Here is a 27202-nt window from a genome sequence, read left to right as displayed (position 1 = left end):
AGAAAAGATGAGACAGGTTTATTTTCCCAAGTATCTCAGATGTTTAAGGAGTGAAGTGGTGGTTTTCGGCACAGAATGGAAGAATTTTCAAACAAAATAAACCAAATTTTAGGAGCTCTCTGCATCCTGATTAGTCTGCACATAGTAATAATTTGAAGAATTCTTTATCGTATTGTATCATTCTATATTTATTTGTAGAATAAATATGTGACATTTATTACTACAACAGCAGTCTTTATGTACGTTCTAGAAAATGTAGAAGGCTGCTAATATTTGCATCCCATTGAAATCAAAGTTTGGCACTTAAAAAGCAACCTCCTTGTGTTCATTTCAGCCTTCCTGTTATGTTCTGAAAATCTTGCTCTCTCTGGCAGCTTATCTGACATTTCACATTTGTCAACTTGTTATTGAAAATACATTTCCCTTTGAAATAGCTGAAAAACAAACTTTCACACTAAAAATAAGCAACACTTACTCTTCTTCACTCAGTGAAACCTTCCACACTGAAGACAGTTATTGAAGTGTTGTGCATTCACTGAGTTGAAAGGAAAAGGTATTTTTCAGTTGAGAATTAGCTGATTTAGATCATAGGACTATTGTCGGTGCCTGTCTAGGCTCACACTTATTCAGATCATTTCGATGTTATGATATTCAACAAATTCCAAAGGACGCACATTTCTATGCAGACCAAAATACAGCGAGCACAGTACTGGTGTATAATTTTGAGAAAACAGATTCAGTTACAGAGCAAAGGTTTGATTTAGATATTAAAATCTAAAACACGGACTAAGTAAGGTTCTGCTCCTATAGACCTGGACGTAGTTCCCGGTCTGCTTGATAATGGCTTCTGTCACAGTTCCCAGTTAACAATTTTATTATATGAGGCTTCTTAAGGATCAATGTATTCTCCATGGGCTGCATAACGTGGGGCAAACATGGTCCAGGGAGAATACTATAAATTCACAGGGTAACCGCAACCTGCCCTTGAAGTGGCTTGTTGGCAGGAGAGTAGTGTATCATGTTTAGCCCAGAGACAGACAGACAAACAAACAACTGCAACTACCTTGTTGCCTGTGCTGCTGGTTGAAGAGCGAAGCCTCGGTGTTTACTGACTCGTATGTTTATAGCTACAAGCCGGCCCTAATTGTCATGCAGCTCATTAAGGCATGTTAGGCTGGCGGCTTTGAAGCTGGACACATTGAATATTTCTGGAATCATATGGTCTAGTTGAATGCAGCTGCGGAAACATTGGTAGCTTCTTTTTATTTTTTTATATTCTGAGGATTTTCTTGTTTGTGTTTGGCTCCTGGTTCACAGCTTGAGTCCAAATCAGAGCATATAGCACACAGAGTGTTACACAATACAAGTTACTCTATATAATTACTGGCACTCTAAAAGTGAGGGGCTTTTTAGAGAATTTGTAGAGAAAAGTTGAATTATTTCTCCATAGTGAGCACACTGTATGCTCAACCAGAAATGGGCGGTTATGTTGGATTTGAGGGATAATAAAGAGAAATCTGTATTGTGAGCTGACTGGACCCTACTTTAAAAATCCATAGAGGTCATTTTTAAGTGCTAATCTTGGTGATTAAGCTTACAGTTAATGTAATTCCAAAATTCAGATTCTCTGAAAATTAGACTGTTATATTTAATACAGAAATGTATGAACACAAACTAAATCATTTGCAGCCAAAACTTTCAGTACTGTCCTTCTTCAAAACCCTATGAAGGATGTTGCCTTTGTCAGGGTTTCCCACAAAGTTTTCCTTCAACTCAACCTTCCAGTAATATGGATAAAAAATGGCACCCAAGAAGAAAAATCGATACAGATTAATCAAAAATTTGGATTTAATCACAACTAAAATCCGGATGGATAGCCTTATATGTACAGATTACATATTATATTGCTCTATTTGCTTTATTTCATAACATTTTCAGTGTTCTTGTTATTCAGGTTACTAATTCATGTTTTTTTCTTTTTCATATTTTCCTTTCATTTAACTTCCTATACATATACTTGGAGATAGATCTCTGTATTAATTTGTAATATTCCAATATTATGAGGAAGGAAATTTGGGGTTTTCATTAGATTAGCTAGCTATGATCATAACAAAAAAAAAATGCTTGAAATGTATGAATCTACGTGTAATAAATCCTAACATCTTTAACATAAAAAAAACCTTGTGAATTCACTGTTTTTGTCAGAACTGGTCCTGATTTTTTTTTTCGTGCTTTGAGAATGTTTTCTATTGATCGAAATCTATCATTTCTTGCCGTGACCGTAATTTACCGCTTTGTGTTTAGACACAGTGCAACCAAACCACAAAAAATAAGGGCTTGTTGAGGAGGCAGAAAGTCTCTGAGAAAAAAAGAAAGAAATATATATATATATTAATTATCAGCACAGTTATTTACAAACCCTGCAAACCTTTTCTTGTCATGTTAAATTCAGCCAGCTCGATTGTGGTTTATGGTCACTGTACCATTTATCAGATTTAATCTTTTCCCACAATCGGCAGTATAAATCATATTTAAGGGTAAAGGGAAGCATAAAAAGTTATCTGAGTTTATGGGAGAACTCCTTTGGGACTGTGTTTGCACAGGTTTGTTCAAAATCATCTCCTCCCCTCCTGGTTCTGCCTGCCGCCATCAACAGCTGGACCCAACTAACAGCTGCTGCCCTTCCCCCAGAATCTAAAATCTAAAAAGCAACAACAGAAAGCCTGTCAGTTTTATGCTTTGTAGCTGTGCAAATTGTCTCGTAACTAGACTGTAAATCTGTGTGGTTCCCCTTGAACAAGGTCTCACTGTGTAGATTAATCTTTTTGAAAGGCGGGGATACTAGCCTAAAGAAGAGAAGTTTGAAGGATTTGTTAGTATTTGTCAGAATCATAATTGGCAGTGGTGACCAAAGCTGCCTTTCTATTTAGGTGTCTGAGACGTTGACAAACATGCCACCCACATAGACAGCGGACATGCATGTGGCTGCCATTACCAATTATTATGTGCAGACATGCCTGGTAGGGGTCCACAATGCTGTTCTTGGCAACATGCCTACACAAGGTTCAGAGTGTCAGTTTGCAACATTGGTTTTCTTATAGTACCCTTCCTTATGGCTGCATTGTCTCATAAATTTTTACTGTCCAGTTGTAAATGCTTTACTGTTTTAACATTGTGTTTTCCATTCATCTGATTTGAAATATTGATTGTGTTCATTTTAGTTTTTTTTGTTGCTGTTGTACTGTGGCAATTCAGGTGTATTCTCAAGATTGTATACAAAAACAGAGTCAAGTCGTATTCCTACTTAAATAATGAATCTAATAAATAAATAATCACTCTAATTGAGTCATGTTTTAAGCATAAATTTAATAACATATTTTTCTATGATCCTAGTTTTAATGCAATGCAGTCAAATTCAAGTTACAGAGCCAACTGGTAAAAAGTTATGTGTCCAAGGAAGCCAAGCAGATTAAATCGTCAGCAATCTCTCATACTCCAAAAATATATGGTGACAGTGAATGGATGTTAAATACAGTAGCATTAAAAGTTTATGCACCCTAAGTAAACTGAGACATATTTCCTGTATTCTGCTAGAAAAAATGACAAGGCTGCAATGAAACAACACAACCTTAATCTCCTACTTTTACATTTTTTTCCCTTTTGATTCATTTTCTCGCATTTGGTCTTGTTCAGTATAAAAAGTTCAACTGAAAGAAGGAGGAAATCATCTGGGGACTGAAACTCCAAGGTGGAGTTTTGGAAAAATAGGCGGCACTTTGCTAGAGCGAAAGGTTTAAAGGAAACGTGCATGAAAAAAATCAAAAGCAACACGTCATGTATGTTTTTGATGAAGGACATTATAACATGATGTAAAGCTCAGAAAAAGCTAATTTAACATAATCTACCCCTTTACATTTTCTCATTTGCATCCTTTAGCAAATATTTTTGCAGAGAGATTACAAAGGATCACGATGATCAAAATTGTAAAGATATTGTTAGCAGAAGCCAATAAAACTAACTGCTTTATTAGTAAAATATTCAAAATAGAAAAACCATAGTGTGCAGTTAGGAAACTATATATTTATTTTTTATGTAAAAACTATATTGGCACAGAGAGGTATGAATTTACGTAGCAGGTACGTAGAGGCGGTTGGCTTATCTCTGGATCATATATTTTAAGTCAAGTTTTAATTTGTATTTTATAATTTTGGTGTAGTTAATGTCCAGTAGTAATAAAGAAATGTAATTTAATTTTTAGTTTATTTTTATAAATTTATTTGATAGTGTTGAGTATGCCTTGATATGATCTCAGTGTTTGCATGCTTTAGACAGGGGCCACCACTCTGCACTACAGTTTGCAATTTGTTTAAAAAGAAGACGTCTATATGTTAACAAAGCACTCTACAGGACTTAAATGAATCATTGCTGAAACAACTCAAAGTCTTGTGAGGAGAAACAGCTCAAATGCGTTTCTGCAAAAGTAAAAAATAGCACAGGTCCTTTTAATGTGGATTTCTTTATTTTATTTTCAAGTTTCTTTGAAGCAATGTATACAGTGTGGGAACAGTATAGAAATAAACTGGAACCATGTTATTTTCCACCACCTAAATCCAATGATTGACGCACAGTGGGTTGATTGCTGAGATCCAACAGACATTTATTGGTTGTCATCAAACTGCCATCAGAGGTCAGTTGCTTAGCTATCGTGCTAATTGGGTTTCATTTTCTCTTGGTCCTGCCTGCGCCTTCAATCAAACGTCAGTCGAGTCTGACAGCAGTGCAGTTGTGGGCTGAACTTGGAGAGCAGGTAATTTAGGATGTTTTCTGTGCATCCCACACGTCCCTTCCCACACTATACTCTGATCTGGGTTCTGAGCTGCAAAACAGAAATCCTCAGGGTGTCATTGCCCTTTCCAGGCACAGTAATTTGTTTACCATTTTGTTTGTGTGTAGATGGCTGTGGATTACAAAAATAAAAATGTTTTTATACAGCATGAGATTCATGCTGGAGAACACACAGCATGGGCTGTATTTGGCATAACTGCGAAGGATATTTTTTGAAGTGCCCTGTAATGAGAGAGGCCATGATGGGCTAGAGCTTCTTATATTTGTGATTAACACAGTTAGCGCAAGTAGCATTGCTAAGACAGCATTTTCCATGTGCATTCTCTGGAGCATAGATTTTGCATGCATACAACCTAATGCCACTGCTAACGATGATCAAATGTTTAGCTGAAACTCTAATTGCATCAGAGACAACTATTACACATATAACTCCATTCTAGGAGCATTTATGGAATTAAAATGACATAAAATAGCAACATATTTATAACAGTTTTAGTCACATTTATCATTAAAATGTATTTTTTTGCACATGTACAGCGTCCTGAATTGAACTATCCTCGTGCATTTTTAACACATAAATCTTACAGTCTTGCAACCTTAATGATGAGATGTATCTTACTTATAGTTTCCTTTTTAAACAGCTGGCTACTGTTTTAACATGGCTTCTGATTTAATTTTAGACTCCTTTTGAAAAAAAATATATTTTAAGATTTTCTTCACTGAATGCAACCTCCACACCGAAGAATGTTGTTTTTGCCATATTTGAGTTTAATGCTTTAAGCCTAGCTTTTTCACAGCATAAAAATAAAGAAGATAAAATATTTAAGGACATAAAAAAGAGTTCTACATGAATATGAAAATGGAATAATAAAAATAACACCTAAAACCCACAACATAAACTGGAAAGCAACAAACATTGATTAAAATCTCTTTTTTTTCACTCTTCTTCCACAGTGTGCTAAGATTTAAGTATGCTGGCTAAGCTGATGTGATGACTGGTTGAGGTGAATAAATAAATATTCTCTTTTTCAGAAAGATTTGACCGTATAAAAAAGCATAGCAGCTTTAGTTAATTTTTCTCTTGCTGACCAGTTGCCACCTACCCAATTAGCTGCAAGGCTTTTTAGGGTGTTTTTTCCTAATTATATTTACATTTAATTAAAATGAGTTATATGATTTACATGTCACTCCATTTAATTTGCAAAGCTCGGCAACTTTTTTTTGTATTGCCACATTAAACTCTGATTGCATAAAGAATAAGGCTGAATTAATAGTAGTACTATTAATTTCTGGAACGTGTCATTGCTTTTCTTTCACTCTTGACTCATTTGCATGCTAAAGGCAGGCTTCTGCTGTACGAGCTGTCTGTGGACGAGATGAAAGGAGATTATAAGGGTGGCTGCTAATTCACGGTGGACAAAGAAGTTCTAGACTGAATCTGAACGTGTTGGCGGTGCACACACAGAAGTGGAACAATGCATAATTCATCAGGAAACAGATTCATCTACCATCTCGGTCGACGTGCGTCTGCTTCATTGAAAGCAGGTTGGTGTGTGGCGTGCCATCTTATTTCCCCAGATTGTGAGCAAAACAGAGGCTGTTGTCGACAATCGCTTTCGACGATTGAACCCGTTTTGTGACTGATGTAAGTGGGTGAGTGTAGTCGTTGGCAGAAACTCAATTTCCAGCTCAGAATGCCATCTTGAGCACCTATTCGACATACCTACAGTCTCTTTCTATCTCCCTCCTCCTGTGTGTTTGATGGAGGCTCCTCATTGATCTGTTCTATTCTCGTCCTGTGCTTTGAAACCATACCCTGACATGAAAACTTGACATTCTGTCTTCATCGGCCCTTTGATGGTCTTTTGCATTCACGACTCACACGAAATGGGCTGAACAATATTAGGAAAACACGCAGTTGCATGTAATTGTTGCGTTTTGTGATAAGGGTTTTAGGTGCAAAAAAAATGCTAGAAATGAACCCTTCAGATTAGTTTAAAAAGTAAGCGTGGATTTCAACATAAGAAGACGAAGAAGAAGCCAGAGTATGACTGTTTCTCTCTGTCCAGTGCTGAGATTTTAGTTCATACTTTTACAGCACATAGAAAAGATGACGTTAGCTCAATCCATTATGGCTACTTCAGAAATTGGTTGCTAAACCCCTGAAGTCACAGATGTTTAAAAAAATATTAGTAGGTGCTATTACTAGTTTTTAAAACTTTTAGTGGTCTTGGAGTTATTGGACAAAGCTGTTAACATCATTTGAAAAGAAGGCAGCTCTGGAAGGAACATCGTGCACAAGCATTTTGCTAAATACTGCTTCAATGGATTAAATCCTATCCAATGCAGAGCTTCAAATATCTGTTTAGATTTTTAATTAAAGCATTATCCAGTACAACAACAGTGTTTTCTGCACTGACATTTTGTCTCTGATGAAGACAGCTATAACTCCGTCCATTCGTGAAGCAATTTACTCAGTCCCCTTGCGGCTTTCCTCCTCTTTAGCAACCATACTAAGCCTATCAACCACTCTGCAGCAGTTCATACACAATAGCCCCAGGCAAAAGAAGTTCAACACTCTTATCTGGCTCTGCTTGCTTAGAGATATTAAGCAGCTACAAGACCTCATTGTTGGGCCTCTGGCAAAGTGACATGTAGCTCTGAGCATTTTCAGAAAGCCAATACAATGGAGATGTTGCTAAAAGAGGAATCATCAGGAACTCGGGTAAGTTTGTTGTGCTGCACTTCCCTTTAAGTTGCTGGATTACCCAATTTGGATTCTATGGATAAGTCAGATTGCTTTGTCTCCATGTGGGATAACCAGCTGAGTCCATCCCAGCATGCACACGGCCAAAGCCGTGGTGTTGGTATGTAACCAAATATCATAAAAAAATAAGCACACATGTAAAATACAGTTTAGAGTAGTTCAGCAGGATCTGGAAAAACAAAACACTAAAAAAGCAAACTAAGAACACACCATCCATGTGATGAAACAGTGGTGGCAGCATCAGGATGTGGGAATGTTTTTCTCAAATAATACATTTTAAAAAGTATGTTATGATTAATAGCCATTTCTTATTTTACTAAACTAAAGAAAAGCAACTTTACAGACATATTTACGTTTTGGCCAAATATTTTCCTTCAATTGCAGTAACTTTTTGAATTAGTTGCTTGTAGATTAGTGTGTTTCAAGCTTTCCAGTGTTACAGATACCCATGAGCAGCAAACCATGTGTTTATGATTCACCTAATTCTGATTCATCTAAAGTTTTTACACAAATAAACCGACATTACTTTTTCGTGTTTGCCAAACTCTCCCATTGCTACTGTTGTCTCCCCTCATGAGATTCACAAAATTAAAATGTTTCTGACATTGTTTATTCTCAATGTCAGAATAAACTGCACCGTATTCTGAATGATTAGAGTACATTCAGAATGCAAACTCCAATACTACTTGCATGGGTTGGATATTTCTCCTAGGCTTTACATGGCCGGCTTGCTACTGTACTGCATGGAAATTGACAGATATCGGTGTTACTTGCTTTCGTCTCATGGAGTGTGACTCGGTTATTTACCTGATCGATCAAATGTCAAAAGAAGATCTCAATGTAATGTAAATATAAGCCACAATTATCAACTGAATGGGGAAATGAAGTGAGTAAAGAGGGTTTAAAACCTCCGAGAATTAAATTTCAGCATTAACCTGGTCTAGAGACTCCAGCTGATTGCAAATCCGTCAGTCTTCATGCAAATGTGCACTTCTGCCAAAGGTGATTACCTGCCGTTTTCAGCCTTCTCATGCCCTCACTCTATTTGCCCCTTTAAGCTGCCTGTCATCAAACTGATGTCGCTCCTGGAGCCCTGCTGTATTCACTTTAAAGGGATTGAGAGGCTGGAGGTGTACAGATTTATGCAAAACAAAATTGTCTCCATGATCGACATGTCGGGGTTGGGTTTCAAAGTCAATCATGTGTAATAGGCGATTTCTTATTTTGCAGTTATGAGCCATTCATTAATTTACGTGTGACAGCAGCTCTTCTAAATGACCAGCAGGTGTAGCTCTTTGAATAAAGAGGCAGCACACAGAAGGAGATAAAGTGGAGGAGAAGCAGCAGCAGTTGGGAAGATTGATTGAACCATCTTATTCAGTCATCTCCAGTGGGACGCTGCATTTAAGTCAGTGTTTGACCTTTTTCAGGGCATTACGCAGCTTTGTTTATCGATAAAGCTTTGAGAATTGCTTCTTATAAACCCAGTGGTTACTATGCCTTTTAATAATACAGGCTGGAGAACAAGTATTTTTTTACATTTAGTCTGCTATTGCTTTTTTTTTAAATCACACTTATATTAATCAAGCAACCTGTCAAATTTTAGTATATGGTACAATATAACAGCATGTTTCAAATTGGAATTTCTATCAAGGGAAAAACTGTCAAAATCAGTATGAAAATATAATTACCTGCATTTTTAAACGCAGATTAACTACAGTTGTCCACATTTTTTTCGGTTCATTTTCACTAGTCACTTAAATAGCAACTGCCTGACAACATGAAGTGTGCTCAATGGTCATGACATTTTAGAACAGCTGACACAAAGTGTCAGACATTTAAAAGTTCATATAGCTATTTGTAAGGCTTTGGGTGTGAGCTGTTTGCAAATGGAGAAAATCTGGCACAGTGGTGAACTTGTCTCAGTTGAGGTCAGTGTGGATGATTCGGCAATAAGAAAGAGACTGGGGAAAATGGCGTCCATTGGAGAGTTTCAATGCAACATCTACTGCTGACTGAAAAGGAAAGAAATAAGACCTACTTGGTTATTTTTTTTTATAATCCACGTCAGAATGTCTCAATAAAAAAGAAAGGTTTTGAGTGGCCTACTCAAAATCTACACTTAAATGTGACTTAGATATGGCATGACTTTAATACAGTAGGTTTAGGGAAATTATTTCTCTTCTTAGGGCCAGGTAAGCTTAAACAACGTTTTCTCCATAATGAATTAAAACATCATTTGAAAAATTGCTTTTTGTCTCTACTCGTATTGTCTATGTCTAATACTCAAATTTGTTTGTTGATGTAAAACATTGAAGTGTGACCAAAAAAACAAAAATTTAAGAAAAAAAATCTGTAAGTGGCTGAATACTTTTACACTGCCTGGTATCGGTTTCTTGACATCCCTACTTGGAAAATTCTTAGCAGCTATTTTCTTCTCCCTCATAGCTGCTGCTTAAGAAGTCTCTGCAACTCTTTGTTTGCTCCATGCAGCTTGCACACACAGTGCTGCATTTGTGTTGTTGTTCACAGGAGGCTGAAAGTAACGCACCCATAACCTAAAATCACAGCTATGTTGTCATTTTGTTGTCTGCAGGAGAAAATGCTTTTTCATAAATCACTTATGAACCACGCTGTCTGCTTTTAAACAGATTACAAAGAGAACATGCTGCAAAACTTGAGGAGGGTGGGGGGGAACTGTGGTTAGGTGGCTCTGAGAGAGAATACGTTCTGTGATTTATTTCTGCCTTCAGACTGGTGGAGGAATTTTCTTCACCCACCTAAATGCCTACCAATATTTCATTCCATTATTTAGACTTATCCAGGCATCCTTTGTTTTTTTTTTAAATGTAATGAATAAAAGGTCACGTTAGTGTCTTAGTACAACTCGACTTGGCTTTAGCTGGTATGGATTATAAAGGGAACGGCCCTGACCCATAACTTGTTGGTCCTGTTTAGGAGGAGTTACCTGAAAAGGTCAGTGAAGCAGTGCAGCCAGGAATGCAAGAGAGTCCACATGTCTGAACTAACCTACTAAAGAAATCTCTTCAAACTCAGGATGTCATTTTTTCATATTTAGCTACAAAAACTGAAGGCGTAACCAGATATCAGGATACTAAAAAATATTTTTCTTCAATGTGAGTAAAACTAATCAATTCCTCTTCACAATACGGTATAGGTTCTGTGCTGCGTTTAGATCGATCCAGTTTGCCGGCTGATCAAGGAAAGCAACACTGTGGTTATTAAAGCAGGTGTTGGCACTTTTTGAAGTGTGGGCAGGTGCCAACTCTTCATGAAAAATTCAATTCAATTAAGATTCAGGAATATGTTATTGATCACAAAGAGAAATTAAATGCTGTAACTCGTATTATTCAAGGTTCTTTAAAGACTTGTAGAGTCTGATTAGCATGTTTGTAAATTTTGCCACCAGAGGGAAGCATATAGGGTTTTTAAAATGGCTGTGCTAATATTGGACTTTGAACCACCAGGTGACATGACTTCCCAAAACCATCACTGACAGTAGAAATGTCACACTTTCCCTCAAACATCATTCTGTTCCTTTTCACTCTTCCTCCACAGTCTGGTACCTTTGTATCCAAAGGAAATACAAACTTTGCTTTCATCTCAAAGGAAGATTTGAAAGATGAGATCAGCCAGCTTCTATAGCAATGACCTCTTGTGCCTTACACACATTGAGAATGGTGTCAATGACATCCTGGTAGGTCAATGTCAATTCAGCAGTCTTCCATGACTGTGTATGCTACAGTGGTAATAAAGTAACTTTTCTATTTTAAGAACAGATTTTTTAATTAGTCTTCTGTAATATTATTATTTCATTACTATGTTATCATTTTCTAAGAAACTGAAAATGAACTGACTGTTAAAGAGCCGTGACTTCTTTGGCAACAGTAGAACCATTGGAAAAAAAAAATTAATCTGAAAGTGTTGGGAAAAAGCCATCAGCAGGTTATGGCAAATCCTAAAAGTAGTCTAGAACGATGAAGAGTTTTAACAGTTTAGTTTTTCCCTGCAGGAGGTTTGAAAACTGTCTCACCTGTGACTGATCACAACCACGTTTGGTTCATTGTGATACAGATATCATCACCTTCCCCTCAGCAGCGGCACAGAATGAAAGGACATAAATCCATATTAATAAATAATCCATTGCGGGGCAGGAGTGAAACTTTGTTAGCAGCAACCCTGAGTGGTTTCTGCATTGCCTCGTGCAACTCAGACGGTGAGAGCCAGGCCCTGACACTTCCCGTTATTGATATCAGTGTGATTTATGGAGCTCTGTTCCCATGGCCATCTTCAAACTGGAGACTATGATTTATCCCTGTCTGATGGTGGGGAGTGTCTACCGCTGGGAAGATAAGGGAAGTTAGAATTTTGAGGGTTTTTTTTGTCTTCTTTTTAAATGGTTGTTTCTTGACTTTACCGATGCGATGTGGCAGGAAGGTTCTGCTTTAATAATCAGGTCCATGTTTACTCCTCCCCCTCGAACTGAAGAAATGATTGGATTCTGGGCTACTCTGTCTCAACGAGACTGCCGTTATTAGATAAATAGTCAGAAATCCACTCCTCTCTGCCATTGTTCTTATTTGATTAAGGTTTAACATTTATGTTTCCTTGTCAGACTGACAGATTGCGCTGTAATTGCCTGAAGGAACGTGCATCCCTCTGGGCCCGCAGCATTAGTCTTCCAGTTTGTCGATGCTTCATTTATCTTGAGCTGCTCATTGTTTTTGATGGGGGACACCTAATTAGATATTTTTAAACAAATTTTTCTCCCATCTGTAGGAATAGCACAATCATTTCTCTGTATTTACAGATTTCTTAATTTGTTCACATGTGGCCAGTTTATGCCTGAGACAGAATTCATTTTAATCTCTTTAAAGTCCTTTGTCTGTTGTGGCTTTTGTTTTAATGTTAATCACAGTAACAGCCCTCCTCTGGGAAATGTGTGTGTCCGCCCCTCTCTAATCATATCATTGTGTCTGTGTGGTTTCCTTTCGGATGGGTTTTAATTCGAAGGCAGAAGGGTAAGATGAGATAAATCCAATTTGATGCCCTGTGACACTGGCCTTTGCCATCTCTGGCCCCATTAAAGGCTACTTCATTGATTGAAAATAAGCTTTGTAATTAATGGAGGGTCACAGCAGATCTTAGGCCAGACTCAGACTCAGACTCAGAAGGGGGAGTGCATGCACCTTCTGCTAGCCAGATTTCTTTTGTGTTAAAAAATTTAGAGACTGATTAAAATTTAACTTGTACATTATAAAGATGCAGTATAAGACATTTAAGGTAATGGTATTGTGTTAACTCAGATTTCTTAGTGTTATACCATGCGAGGGCTTTTTGTCAAGCATGTTTGAAGCCTCTGATTCTCCAAAAGATGTTTGAAATATTATATGTAGGGCAAAGAGGTTTGTTAGAGAACATTGGTTAACAAACAGCATCAGGAAGACCAAGGTAAAAAGGTCAAGGATAAAAATAAGAACAAGTTTATAGTGGTGTTAAGTTATGAAAAATTATCTATAAATGAAAAAGAAGGCTTATACGAAAATCTGTCACTTGCTGTTTGCTTGTCTAATGAAAAGCAATTAAAAAAAAAAAAGTTTTTAGTTCCTTTTTAAAAGGTCAACTGAGTCTGGAGATATCAAACTAAAGGGAAGAGAGTTTCAGAGTCCCTACACTGCTGCTAAAAAGACTCTTTTACCTGTAGTTTTCAGCCTTGAATGTGACACAACCAGCAGAGTCTGGTCATTTTACCTCAGGGGTCTGCTAGGGACATATAGATGTAAATGGTTTGAGACCTCTGGAGGCGCTTGACCATTAGGTCCCTATAAGTAAGGACTAAGATCTTGTAATCTTCAGTGTACAGGAAGCCAGTGGAGCTGGATAGGGAGCGGTGTGACAGGTCAGAAGTCAAGCAGCATCCTTTTGTACAACCCCCAGACAGTCCAATGATGTTTTTAGACAGGTGAATAATTCGTTACTGTGATCCATTCTTGAAGAAACACATGCAGAAACAACAACTGCAAACTTGCTGGGACAATGTCATCCACCTATGCTAACTGACTGGGCAAGTAGAGTATTGATAAATTAAGCAACCAAGAAGACCATATTATTGTCATAGTAGCTCCAGAGGATCTGCAGCACAGGTCGCAGAATCTGTTGACAGGACAACTATTGGTAACTCCCCACAAACCTGGCCATTATGTAAGAAAATAAAATAAAATGCAGGATGAAAATCTTTGCTGAATGCTGTGAGTTTGCATTTTGCCCCCAACTGTATAGGAGACACACCAAAAGTGGAGGAAAGAGCTCTGGTCCTATGAGACCTAAACTGAACTGCAACCTCCTGTGGGGATGCTCTACAGAAAAAAACAGAAGTTCACAGGCACTCTCCATTTAATATGACTGAATGTGAGCAAGGTACAATGGGCAAAAATTTTAATTTCAAAACATGAGAACCCTTCATGGTACTTTTTTCTCTTTTTTTCTGTTTTATATTTATTACATCACACAAGATCCATTGATTTTGTGGCTATGATGTGAGAAAAATTCAGAGTGAGTGAATACCTTTGCAGAGCATTATGTTTTGGAGCATGTTTACAGTGCTTTATTTTTCCAGCAAAGCTTACAAGCGTCTCAAGCTGCTTGATTCATTTTTCATTAGGACAAACAAGCTGTTTTAGTCACATTAGCTGCTGAAAGCCGCTCATGCAAGCCTGGGGAATGTGCCTTTAAGTGGGTTTTAACACACAGAATGAGCATTAGGAGCAAGCTGTGGAGGATCCTGAGATGGGCTGCATCCGCTTGCGCACATTTTTGAATCTGTGAGAGCATGCTGCTTCTTGGCTTCCCTTCATAAAGGCCGGCACAGAGGGTCAGAGAGAGTGGGAATGGGAGAGGTGAACGCTTACACCCTCAGATGAAACGCTGTGTGTGAGCTTCTCTCTCTCTCATTCGAGCGTCTGTCCTGTCCTGTTTAGATTTTAAACATTGATTCTCTCTTCCTGGAAACAGACAGCAACATCTCTTCTCATTTTCTGCTCTGGCAGCTTGTTAACGGTGAACTGTCGCTCCTGCTCTGCTCATGGTTAAACATATGGAAACACATTCACTGGGATAGATGAAGTCATCTTTGTTGTTTTTTTTTTTTATTTCTCTGTAGCCCTTTTACTGTGAGGAGGAGCTGACAGAGTTAGAGTGGGTATTTACTGACTGAGTCATAGCTTTTTAAGAATTCTGGTTAGTATTATCACAGCTTAGCCTATGCCCTGCAGGCTATCCAAACCAGTCATAATGGGGTTGTTTGCTGCTCATGTTTCATATTGAGCTTGAGTATTGCTACATTGACTCTTACACTGCTTTGGAATATATTTTCAGATCTGACCTGTTGCCTCATTACTCTCTTCACATCTGACTATAACAGAAAGGCACGTTAGCTATATATATATATATATATATATATATATATATATATATATTCCTTTTTTAAATTTATATATTTATCCATCGTTTGGGTCCACAGCTGGACCTTAACTGTGGGGGCTTTACCAAGTAACCGCCACTTAACGGAGAACATCTGCTGCCATGCTTTTTACTAAAAGAAGGGCTCTCATCAAAGATATGTGAGGTACTGTGGAGGAGGGTAAGGGTCGGAGGAAATCACTGACTCAGCTGTGAAAAAGAAAATATTGTCAGGATATTAACTTTACTTTTTGTTGTATGCTAGTGCAACATATTAAATGATTTATTGTTCTTCTTTCTTTTCTCAAACGCTTTACAGTGGATTCTATAAACTTGGAAAAATAAATAATATAAGTTTTTTTTCTTGCTGGTGAATAAACCAAAACTGTAATGAAGAGCAAGACTGAAAGGCAATCACTAACTGCTAAATACATCTGATCAGTTCTCGGGTGTTAATGATATGTCTTCTAACAATGAATATGTCATAACAAACTATAGTGAATACCAGGAAGAATTAATATAGACTTATAAGTGGTAAACAGGCTGAATATTTAGTGGTTTTTTACTCATACCAACAATTCAAAGTGCTTTTTATTTCTGCTTTTTTCATTGCTTAGTTGCGTTTCTGTGTCTGTACTCGTTTTTGCCTTTTCCCTTGCACCTCCATATATGCTACTGAATTAGTTTGACTTTTAACAATTGTCATCCTTCACCTTACGCTACTGCTGACCGCACTCTGTTTACCAAATAAAAGTGAAGGCTGGGGGGATCTTTCTCCACGATGTGTTGTAAACCCACTTGTACTCCTTCTATTCTTCTCTAATTACAAGGAGGCACTTGATCTCGCACTTTGATGACGGAGATAAGATCAAGCATTCATGAAAGGGATTTTCCCCGCTTCAGTTTTCTGATACATCAACTCCTTTTGAAGCTTCCCCTCTTCTCTCCTATCTGGAGAATTTAGCTTTGCAGCGCTCTCTGATATCGCCGATAAAGCTTTTAACTGATTATTTCTACTGTTGACAGTCGGATTTCCGTGCGGACATCCGGCCATACTAAAAGGCTCCTTCAAAAAGATTAACGTATTTTCTTTGCTCTCTCCCACCAGGTTTCTTTCTGTAGTCGGATCTCCGCTGCTGCAGCCATGTTTAGGAACAGCTTGAAGATGCTACTGACGGGGGGGAAGGCCAACCGCAAGAGTCGCAGCAGTGGTGAGTGTGTCTTATGATTCCCGTCACAAACAATGACGCATCTGCCTGTCAGCTCCGGGAGGTGTCGACAAGGTTTCTCGGTTTATTTTTGGAAGCAGAAATAAACCGAAAATTCACAAACATGAGCTAGTGGATTTGAATAAATTCCCTTTTAGAATTCATTCATACTAGGTTTTCAAAAGTTTTACATAAATAAAAATCTCCAAAGCTTGGAGGACATGACCCTGTGTTTAGAAGGTTAGATAACACTGGGAAACCCCCATTGCTCTATGTGAATGTGGAAACCATCAGACTGCGCCTGTGCAGGAGGAGGAACGGGTGGAACGGGATGGTAACACCACTATTATTTTCATCTTTTCTCTTTCAAGGCGTTCACTCCTGTTGTCAGAACTTAAATCCGGCTTCTCTATGGTATTTAAAGAATGCTACGCCAAGTGGAGCAGCACTGTGAATAGTCATTTTAAAAGCACAACAGGGAATTTCCAAGCCGGCCCTCATTTTTCAGGCTTTCAGTTAATGGTTTTCTACCTTGTTGTTTAAAACTTGACATTTTTATTTATTGCATTGATTAAAGTTGTTAAATGACCCACTTCAGAGGTCTTAAGGTGTGATGGCTGAAAGGGAATTTATTTACTCTTATTTTGAAGTCAGAAGAAAACATTTTCTACAATTTTCAGTAAAATTTGACCGATTGAAAGACGGGACATACCAGCTTCACAACACTTGGCATTTGCTGTTGAACTTTTTATTGACACTAGACTATAGTATTTTTTCATTGTTTTGGAGAAATCTGTACTGTAGTTGTGCATAATCACTAGATTAATGTAGATGTACGGGGAGTGATTAGACCTGATTTAGATTAGATAAAACACAGCTAAACGCTAATAAAACATATCTTTAAAAATACAGAACTGTGTAGAAAAATCCATACTAATTTTTTTTTCACCGAAAACCTACATTGCCTGAGTTAGATAAAACACTATCGGTCCATCTATCCCTGTTTGTATTACTATTATTATAATTACTATCATTATAATTATTATAGTTTGGGATTAAATCAAAAATAAGAACCCAGCTTTCTCACTTCCATGTGGACTAATTTGTTACTACTTCAATTTAGTTGTGTTCATTTTAAAACAACTGTCCTGTTAAAGTTTCAAAACATTTCTGTTCCCCCTAATTGGGATTTTGCTTCGATTTCTTTAGGTGTTGTTCCTACTTTAGTAATATGTGCCAATTTGACAAGCAAATTATCACAAAATGCATCTTATGTCATCTATTTAACTTTATCAGACATAAAAAAATTGTCTTTTCTTTCAAACTCTTGAATGAATGCAACCAAATGTCTTAAAACTCACCGAAGCAGAGGATTTCCCAGACTGCAACAACCCAGAACAGGTGGAACTACTTGAGTGTTGTGACGTCCTTGTCTGCAGGGCTTCAAGCTCGAAGAAAACTTGACGTTACCAAATATTGTGCCGTCTCTGCCTTTCGCATGTGCAGAGTGGTGCTGCGTGACGGGAGTATCCTCTGGTGTTTTGCTCTCTGTTGCAGTCATCTTGCAGGGAATTCACTCATCCCAGCAGACAGGATCTGTTCTTGCAATCTGTCTCCTGCTCTGCAACATCTGTATCATGCGTCTCTCTGCCTTTAAGACTGTGAACACTTTCTTAGAAACCTTAATTAAGCTGCATTTAGGAGCAAAATCAAAACCAGACGTTCGTTGGTCTAATTCTTCCAGGGGCATAACGAGGCTGACTTATCTGTATCTGACAGGCAGGGAGCGCTGCTGCTGCTACTACGGGAAAAAGAACTCTGCTCAACGAATGGAGTTTTCTCTCAAACAGAGCTGCCGTACAGCATGCACAGACTGCTGAAAATCAGTTCAAAAGAGAGATTGTGAGATAAAATGACTGTCTGCTGCATTTGAAGCAGTTTGAAGACTTCTTCACACTTTGGGTTTGCTTCAGCCCACAGCAGGGAAATCCACCCGTTAATCTGAACAGAGCGGAAAAAATGTCTTAGCCACTAGTTGCTACAATGGTGAGTGGCAGATTTAAAACTACAGAGATAATCTTTATTTGGTTGAGACGGGGTTAAGATTTATATAACTGTTTTATTTTTTGAAAGACCATTTTCAGATACCAACAGATGGGAGTTTCTGTGATTTATATCTTGAAAGCGAAAAGCAATAATTCAAATTATACAACTTAAATTTGTTCCTTTTTGTCTCTGTGTTGTCATATCCGATGCATGGATAGAGCTGTTGTGTTTTAGCAAGGCTCTGAGTTATTTTTCCACCGTCATCATTTTCATCCTCCCATCAGAGGGGTGGAGAAGTGGCACTAGACTTGAAACAAAGTCAACAACCTGACACTGCAATTACAGTTATGGCATCGGCTGATTACAAAATGAGAAATGGGGTTGAAAGGTTGGTGTGTCTGGACAGGAAGATTTTGCATGACTATTGGGCTTTTAGAGGGATGGGATGAAGAACTGTGGTTAGAAAGTAAAAAAATTAGATGAACTTGCACATATCTTGCTTGTCTAGGGTAAAACAAAATACTAGTTTCTAAACAATACTGAATAAAACATGCTGTTTTTTAAGAATCTAAGTTAATGTACTTGGAATTTAAGAATCTTAAGTTAATGTACTTATATTTGTTGGCAGAGCTATTTCACTAACAATTCTTTATTTAATCAGATACACTAGTAGACATGAAATGTGGGTTTAACAAACTTCAACAACTGTATTAGGCCATTTGACACCCTGTTGCAGAACTTGATGAAAGCTTTTGGGGTTATCTTGGCTCACTTTGTGATGGCAACTTAAACTGGACAAAAGTAAAACATTACAATAGCTTTAACATAGGCTTAGGCAAAATGAGAAATTGTATTGTATTGTAATCGTTGCCTCTGACAAAGTAAGACAAGAACAAAATAAAATAAAAACAAAATAATATGGAGAAGGCTACCGCAGCTCTGCTTGTATCAGAACTCTCAAGTTATTAAACTCCACAGACACTGGCTTTTTTAGTATCAATTAGTATCCGAGTATCGATTTGTTTATGAACAGTTCCAGTTTCCTGCCAGTTCCAGTAACTCTAAAAGTCTGAAGGCAGCAGCTGTTTGACAGGAATCAAGTTGGCCCCCTCTAATTACAGGAGTCTTAATTGATGGCTCATTCTCCACAGTAGTTGAAAAATCTAATTAGAGATCATCAGATTAGCAAACATGCTTTGAGATTCAAAGCACAAGCAAGAAGTGACACAGCAAGCAGGGGCCTAATGCAGTCTAAATGTGGTTACTGTGCATTTCTGAACAACACGTAAAGCCCGGCTGCACCAACTACAAGTTCTCATAATGGTACCAGGCTTTGTCTTGTTGCTGTTGTCATGGTTGCTGGTTTAAAGTATTTCTGTTCTGCACAGTCAGTCCTTATTAATTGATTTTCTACATGGCGTCATTCAAGTCTCTCGTCACCACTTTTCTGCTCATTTATGGCTTTCTTAAAATCCCACAACACTGCTCTAGTTTTCATTTCACTCTTTTCTCTTACTTCCACTTGATTATCAACGTAATAAATTAGCATGTGTTATCGGGACGTTTTTGCAACTCCACTCACAGTTTCTGTGACTAAACGTATTTAAGAAAGTCTTGGAATTTAATGTTTTAATTTATGTGCAATCCTTCTGCAAACTCTGATCTATAGATCAACAATTATCCCCAGATCGGCTCATTTTCATATCATAAATTTTTTGGTTTATTTCTGCCTTCGCTTAGACATTTCTAAACGTCTGCAGAGCGGTTGATGTATTTCAGAGTTGAATAAAGTCTGAATTTGCAAAACATTTATATGCAGATGTACATTTACATATATATTGCTTGCTCACATTCAAAACAAGCTATACAATATCCACCATTAAACATTAGAGGCTGGATTATACGCACTGAGATAAAAGGTTTGTCCCCGTGGAATATTATCTGATGTAAGAAACTCCCGGAGGAGGGGCAGCGGCTGAACAGGAGCCGATTCTGGCTGATCTCCACGGAGCGACAGATTGGCACCGACTGCTCCACAGAATGTTCCCTTCCTTCCTGTATTAATGAACCAAAGGAAAAGTGAATGGAACCAGATCCTGTTAACAGGCGGTATCGCCGTCCTCCTGCAGAGGGGGGTAGCTTACTGAATGTGGGACATTTGTTGGTCCCATTCACCACATATTTGAAAATAAAAAGCAAACGCGGCTGTTATTTTAGTTTTTAAGAATGTGTCTTTTGGTAGAATAATGATATTAAAAGAAAAAAAAACAGTTGATCTTTGATTAAAGTCAGTTTTGGATATCTTGATGAAAATAAATACTGTTGGTCAAAATGTGGTGCAGCATCTTCAAAGAATATATATAATTCAGTTAAATTAAGTTTTTGATAATTATCTCCATAATTCATCTAAATACTTAACTAATGAGAAATTAAATAATATGCTGTGTTTAGCTTCATGAATAAGAAATGATTTGTTTATAGTTATGAAAAAAGTAGGAGGGCTAAAATGGGAATGTGGTGGAAACAAATGGGGATATTATTGGTTGAATTAGTAAAACACTTGGACCTATTTTTCCTATGAGCAATGACTTGAATCATTTGTTTTATCATGAGCTTTATGAGAGCAATGCTGTAAACACTATACCTTTGTGTGGTTTTAGAGCATTTTTTGTGAAGTTGCACCAAGAAATCATATTGTGCCGGAATCATCCCATTTTTAGCTTGATGAGGAACGACCAGTCACTGGCTGGTCGGACAGATCGTAATTTTGCTTTTGTTTTCAAAAAATTCTGACTTGTGGAACATTATTAATACTCTCTGACACACTGTGAGATGTTCAATCTTCTACTTAGTCATTTTTGACTGTTCAGTTCACAGCAGGCTAGGGAAAATAATTTGAATTCTATTCTTAGACATTCTTACCCTGTAGATTTTAAAGAGAAATAGTTGGTGGGAGGGCATAGCTTTTGAAAATGCTGTAATCAAAAATTGCTGATTTAAAACTCTTTCAAAGTAGAGAACATTTTATAAACCTCATTCTTTATTATGCTGTGGCTCAATAACCTATTTGTAGCGCATTTCACACAAAGAGTCTGTCAGTTTGGTTCATAGCTGTTGAAGGGGGAGCTTTGACCTTTTGGTTACTAAGAACAACAGACTAATGTCTATGACCTTCTTCAGCTTCTTCTGCAATGTCATTTAACTTTCACCCTTCAGCTGTTGACATCCTGAGGTGCCTTTATGCTGTGTTGCCTGGGCAACCGTGAGCCAACACAACTGTTCTATGAGAGTAATGGTGCTATGTTAATACACTGGTCCAAAAGGGAGTTGGTTGCATTGAGCAGTTTCTCACATCAAAGACAAAAATGTTTGCATATTTCTCAATAAGCTGATTTTTATCCTTGTTAGAGGATAGTTTTGCATGTTAGCAACCTTCCTGCAACACTAAAATAGATGAGGAGAACTCACTTCCTTAGTGGGGTCAGACATAATTTACCAGTCGATCAGGTGGATGGCTTGGACGCTAAAAACAGCTAACCTCATCAGCTGGCACCTGTGTCCTCGTCTAAGTAACTATGGTAATGAAAGCGGTGCCAAAGCGAAAGCACAAGGAAGGTCAAAGACCACTCAGACTGTCGACGGAGCATCGTGGGGGCTGAGATAGACGACGTGACCGAAGTGTCAGAAGCGGCTTTCTGATGTCTTGTGGAGTGTGGGAGGCACTTATGGGCCCATCATTATGCTTCAACGGAGCTGCATGATGCACATACCACCCTTGTCTCAGCCATCCATACGCTTTTACTAAAGGACGTTCTTTAAGTCCTTCAAGGTCAGGAATGTGACTCCCACCTTCCCAAAGACCCACTGCACTGTAAGGAATAACATAGTTTTTACTCTAAACAGTATATGAGATTTTTCAGATCATTTACAAATACAATTCTTACTTCATGTCATGAGAAAATCTAATTTCTATCATGTGGATCTTTCTTCTTTTTTTTAGCAAGAAATACGTTTTGAAGGTTTTTAAATGCTACAAGACTGCAGTGACAACATTCTTCTGTGTGGAAGATTTTACTGAGTAAAGAAGACTCAAGACTCAAACTTAGTTTTTAGTCTGGTTGATTCACGCTGTGCCAAACTGAAAGAACAAGATTTTCAGCAAAGACACTCATCATTTTGAGCTTCTAACATTTCCAACACCAAAAAATAAAAAATTTTGAAATGTTAACAGCCTTGAGGAAATCTGAAAGAAACTTCTAAAATGTTATTTAAAGCATAGCTTCCACTGGCACATTTTGCAACACACTGAATAAATATACTCAAATTATACATTGGTGTTTTTTCAATGTAAAATAACATTTCAAGGCTTTTTGTACATCTCTGTCAGGGGTGCCAAAACATTTGCTCCCACCTCCAGCAGTGTTTCATCTCCTGCCTGGATGCTGCAAACCACCAACACAGAGATTGGATGAAGAAGGCCACTGGTGTAAGCACAGCTGCTGCATGCGAAAGTGAGCCAACAAATTTTTATGGCAGTTGTGTTGCATCCAATTACAACAGGTGAAGCCTCAGAGGATGAATCTGCCAGACTCACTAGTGTGTTAAAGAACCAACTCTCAGTGTTCTTAGTTTGGAAGTATGAGATACCTGCTTATATCAACACGCTGTTTCAGTCCAAAGCACACTGCAAAGACACTATTCTCTTAAAGCCAACTGCAGAATAAAATAGAACAATGTGGTTGAGTGTATGATCTGCTGTAATAAGCCACACTCACTGCTGCTGATGGTACTCGGCTGCTTGTTGCTCCATTTGTATCACAATCGACAGTATAATCACAGTGAAGCACGTCCTTGTCAGGGTTTTTGCATTTGTCGAGCCACAAGTCTGCCTTCGTCACGGAGTACTTCTGGTTCTGTCCCATGTTGTGCAAAAGATTTAAATCACCTCTAGTTTCTGTATATCAAAGACATACAGTAGTTGTGATCTCTTATGGTATCCTTTATGTACTGTATTTTTAAGGCTTTACACAATTTCTCCATGGACTTAAGCTTCAAGGTATTGACTATGGATTGGAATCTGTAATTTCTTTCTTTTACAACTGCCACATCCCTCATGTCAACCCACTTCTACAGCAGAGACGGCATCATAAATGTCTTATCTGGACTAAGGACTAAGAAGGACTAAGACTAAGAAAAAGCAATGGTTCGCTGTCAAAGGTAAAAGTCTTCTTTTTATAAGTGAAGGTAAATTTAGCAATTTATTTGAAGTTGATTGGCCTGTAAACTGGCTTGACCTAAACATGAGAAGATCTTTGGAGTAGTAGCCAAAAAAAAAGACCCAACCATGCGGACACACTGAAGGCTGCGTAAAGCAACTGAGGCTTCCTTAACACTTTAGCCCAGGCTGTTGGCCTCCGTCCCATGGTAAAAGTATAAGGTGCCTATATTGAGCAGTGAATCAACACACTTTTCATTAGGCTGACATTTATGTTTTAAAAATTAGATCAGCCAGCAAAATCTTGATGAGTCCATCTTTTGTTTTTATACCTAGCTGCAATATCCTTTGCTTAAACCAATCTCTTCACGATCCAGAAAGAATGTGAGGTATGAACTATATGTAATGACTCTAACCTGTGCCTACTCCTGTACAAACTCATATTTTTACTGATTATGGTAGGTTTAGAAGCCATTTTGTGGCTGAATATTTGGGTGTTGTGACCAAGAAACTGCCTATATCCAAAGAACTCAACAAAGCCTGGAGAATGATTCATTTAGACTTAGGGAAACAAAGTCTGCCTCCCCGTAAGCTAAATATAAAGAAATGTTTGACTTTCATATAAATCCTTTGCAGTTATTTGTGGGATTTCCCCCCCTCAACTCTGCGACTACCCTCTGCAGGGTCTTGAGTATCCCACTGACAGCAGTATGACGGCTGCTCTCACAGTCTTTCTGAGTGATTTCACTTGCTGTGTTGGAGCACAGTGACATTTAAATAGAGAGCTGCTCTGGAATCTGTAGGAGTCTCTCTCTCTCATGCTGCTCTTTTGTCATGGGAGCCGTACTTTTCAGCATTAGCGGTACGGAGTGGGCAGCATGACGCGTGGGTAAAGAAGCGTTGGTATAACCTCTCCTCCGTCTCTGATCACAACGTCAATAGTGGTAACTCGTGCATCTTTCCCTTCCCTCACCTCTTAGTCTATTTATTTTCTTGCTCTCCTTCTATGGCTCTTATCCTCAATTTTCCTTCATACATTCAAATAGGCTTTAATAAGAAAACCTTCAGGATTTAATTGTGTGTTTTGGGGTTTCGGATTTATATTGCCTTTCTTCAACTAAAGATGAAGGTATCTTAATGAAGATAAGAGTGTAAAGTATGACTTATATTTAGCAGCTCTTACTACCCTGACCTACATATTGTGTTGTTTCCTTTAATGGCTATTTTATTGGCATTAATGGTTGTAAAAAGATGTTGATGTACTTGAGAAGGGAGATAGTTAGGATCCCAGATTTTATTGAGGAAAACAATCTATGAAACCTGAAAACAAATTTTTCAAGCAACTAGGCTGATAATTGTATTTGTTCATGAGAAAAAAAATAATTGTCTTTGAAAGGTGAAGAAATTCTACTTTTGGAAAAATAAAAATCAACCTGACTTTTTTTTTTTTTCCTTTTATGTTTAGGCAAAACCTCATGAGTTTTATAGCCTTGAACATGTAAAACTTTGACCACACTTATTTACATATTTGGCAGAGTTAATTTAAATTGAAGGTTAATGTTGGCCTACTTTATCCATTCCAAACCCAGTTTTGATGTGTATTTTGGATCATTGTGCACAGCATGATGCTTCCACGTCCATACTTGAGAGATGCTATGGTATTATTTGGCTCAAAACCCATTAGGTTGACTTGTAAACCTTAATCGTGTCATTTTGGAAAAAAATAAAAATTTGATCTTTGTCTCATCTGAACAGAGGTACTTTTTCCAAAATGTAATTAGATTCTCCATGTTGGAAGCTGCAAATTTCAGCTGACCTGGAAAGTGTTGGTTTAGGATCATGGGGTTCTATTTCTGTTTACACCCTCCCAGTACAAAGTTATGAACAGTTGTCAAAAAATTAGTGTTAAAATAAACTTAAGATCAAAATGAGTTTGGGACCTATATTCCAATTTAATCCTATGTACATTTAAGTTACATTTGCTGTGTAACTCAAATGTCTTCAAGTGGAACGATTGAAAAACATAAATTAAAGGATGCGGTCTGAAGTGAAAAAATCTGTAACCTCCTATAAATTCACATCATGCAAACAGCAGACAAATGTTAGCAAACAGAAAGCTGCTTGAAGTCGTTGCAAATTTAGCAGCTGGAGTGGAAAATTTCCCTCTGGATTTCATGCAAAACTAGATGCATAAACAAGAATCTGTTTGGCATCATGTTTGCCAGATCAAGTTTGCGTTTACAATTTGTTTCTCCTGCCCTGCCCCCAAGTGGCAAAAAGGAAGAGACTGCTGTGCTGTGGAAAGGTACTTGCTCCTGTTACTTGTTTCTTCTGCTTTTGCTTTTATGTAATGCATAACAATTTAACTAAATATTGATGTCAAACAAAGATATGCTTAATATCTAGCTCTATGTAAAAATGCAATTTCCCCTAAACCCAATAACTGGTTTATCACTTTTGGTGGCAGCAGTTTGGTAGCACCAATTTTTGCAAAATGTATGAATTACAATAATTTTCTTTAAAGAATTCCTTTAATTCATCCGTATTTGAGGGTTGTAAATCTTTGAGGGCTAGTTAATATCCAAAAATTGGTCAGTCCAAATGCAATAGCATTTGGACTGACCAATGCTCCAGATGCTATTGCATTTTGCAACTTGGCCACTCCAAATTCTAAATTGGACATGCTTGTGTGGCTTTGACCTCGTTGTTTTGTCCATTTGCATAATTCAAGTGTTAGTGATCTGCCAGAGTTCAGAATTCATGGTTACATCAAATGATGTAAAGTCAGTCCCAGCTTCTAAAGCAGCATAGCAGCCCTATGCCATTACTTTACCATTACCATGTCTGACTGTATAATGATGGAAATTATCTTTCTAGTCTAGCTTTAAGTTTTAAGACAGCTCTAACAGAAAACACCGCCCCTGAAGTTTAAAAATTTTTTTAACAAAGCAATTTTTACAAAATATTTTGGGTGCATAAATAAGTTTTTGGCAAATATGCGACTGGCTGTTCTCTTAGTAGGCAGTGGTTTTTGCCTTGGAAATTGCCAACTGAGTCCATGTGAGGTGTAAATTGTGTAAATATTGGTTGGGAAACTGAACTGAGCTTACCCCTAAAATTCCAGTTAATCATAGTTGATTTGTGATTTAACACAGTTACTTTTCACCAAATTTAGATGACTTTTTGTCTTTTATCAAATATTGTTCAATCACAAAAAGTGTGATTGAACAACATGGCGAAACATTTTGGATTTAGAGATCTTTGGTTTTTAAATGGTTAAGGAATTCCACTCTGACTACAGAGTGAGCGGGAGGATGAGGAGAGTTATTGCTGCCAGAGAGTGAGAAGAAGAAGAAGAGGAGGAGGAGGTGGGAAGCGAATGAGAGTGAGAGAGAGTTGCCTGTCTGCTCGGGTTTGTGGGTATGAGAGTACATGTGTGCACGCTCGGCTCGGCTCGGTGAGTGTATGCGTGCTGACACCTGGTGCTCGCCCTCCCTCGCTGCTCACATTGTGGAGAGCTCTCAGCCTGTCTGGACCGTTCTTTACCTCTCCCTCTTTTCCTTTTTATTCCATCCCTCTATCTTTTGTCCTCTCTCTGCCTTTCTCCCCCTTCGTTGTTTCCTGCTCCTCTCCGTGTCCCTA

The 27202-nt window shown here is 37.9% G+C and overlaps 1 protein-coding gene across 6 annotated transcripts in view; it reads left to right on the top strand.

Moving 5' to 3' along the window:
- Positions 1-27202, top strand: part of tanc2b (tetratricopeptide repeat, ankyrin repeat and coiled-coil containing 2b) — a 156530-nt gene that overhangs the window by 20103 nt on the left and 109225 nt on the right. For 5 of the 6 annotated variants that reach the window (XM_032574556.1, XM_032574561.1, XM_032574560.1 and 2 more), the window contains exon 3: positions 16200-16302. In XM_032574556.1, the coding sequence (XP_032430447.1) occupies positions 16236-16302 (67 nt within the window). In that variant the 5' untranslated portion in view covers positions 16200-16235. Of the gene's footprint in view, positions 1-16199; positions 16303-27001; positions 27018-27202 lie in introns of those variants that run through there. The other variant, XM_032574562.1, reaches the window with a different exon arrangement.

This window comes from Xiphophorus hellerii, chromosome 10, assembly GCF_003331165.1.
Source record: "Xiphophorus hellerii strain 12219 chromosome 10, Xiphophorus_hellerii-4.1, whole genome shotgun sequence".
In the NCBI taxonomy this organism is placed as follows: Eukaryota; Metazoa; Chordata; class Actinopteri; order Cyprinodontiformes; family Poeciliidae; genus Xiphophorus; species Xiphophorus hellerii.
The sequence above is the reverse complement of the archived record's forward strand: the minus strand, read 5'-3'. Positions and strand labels throughout refer to the sequence as shown.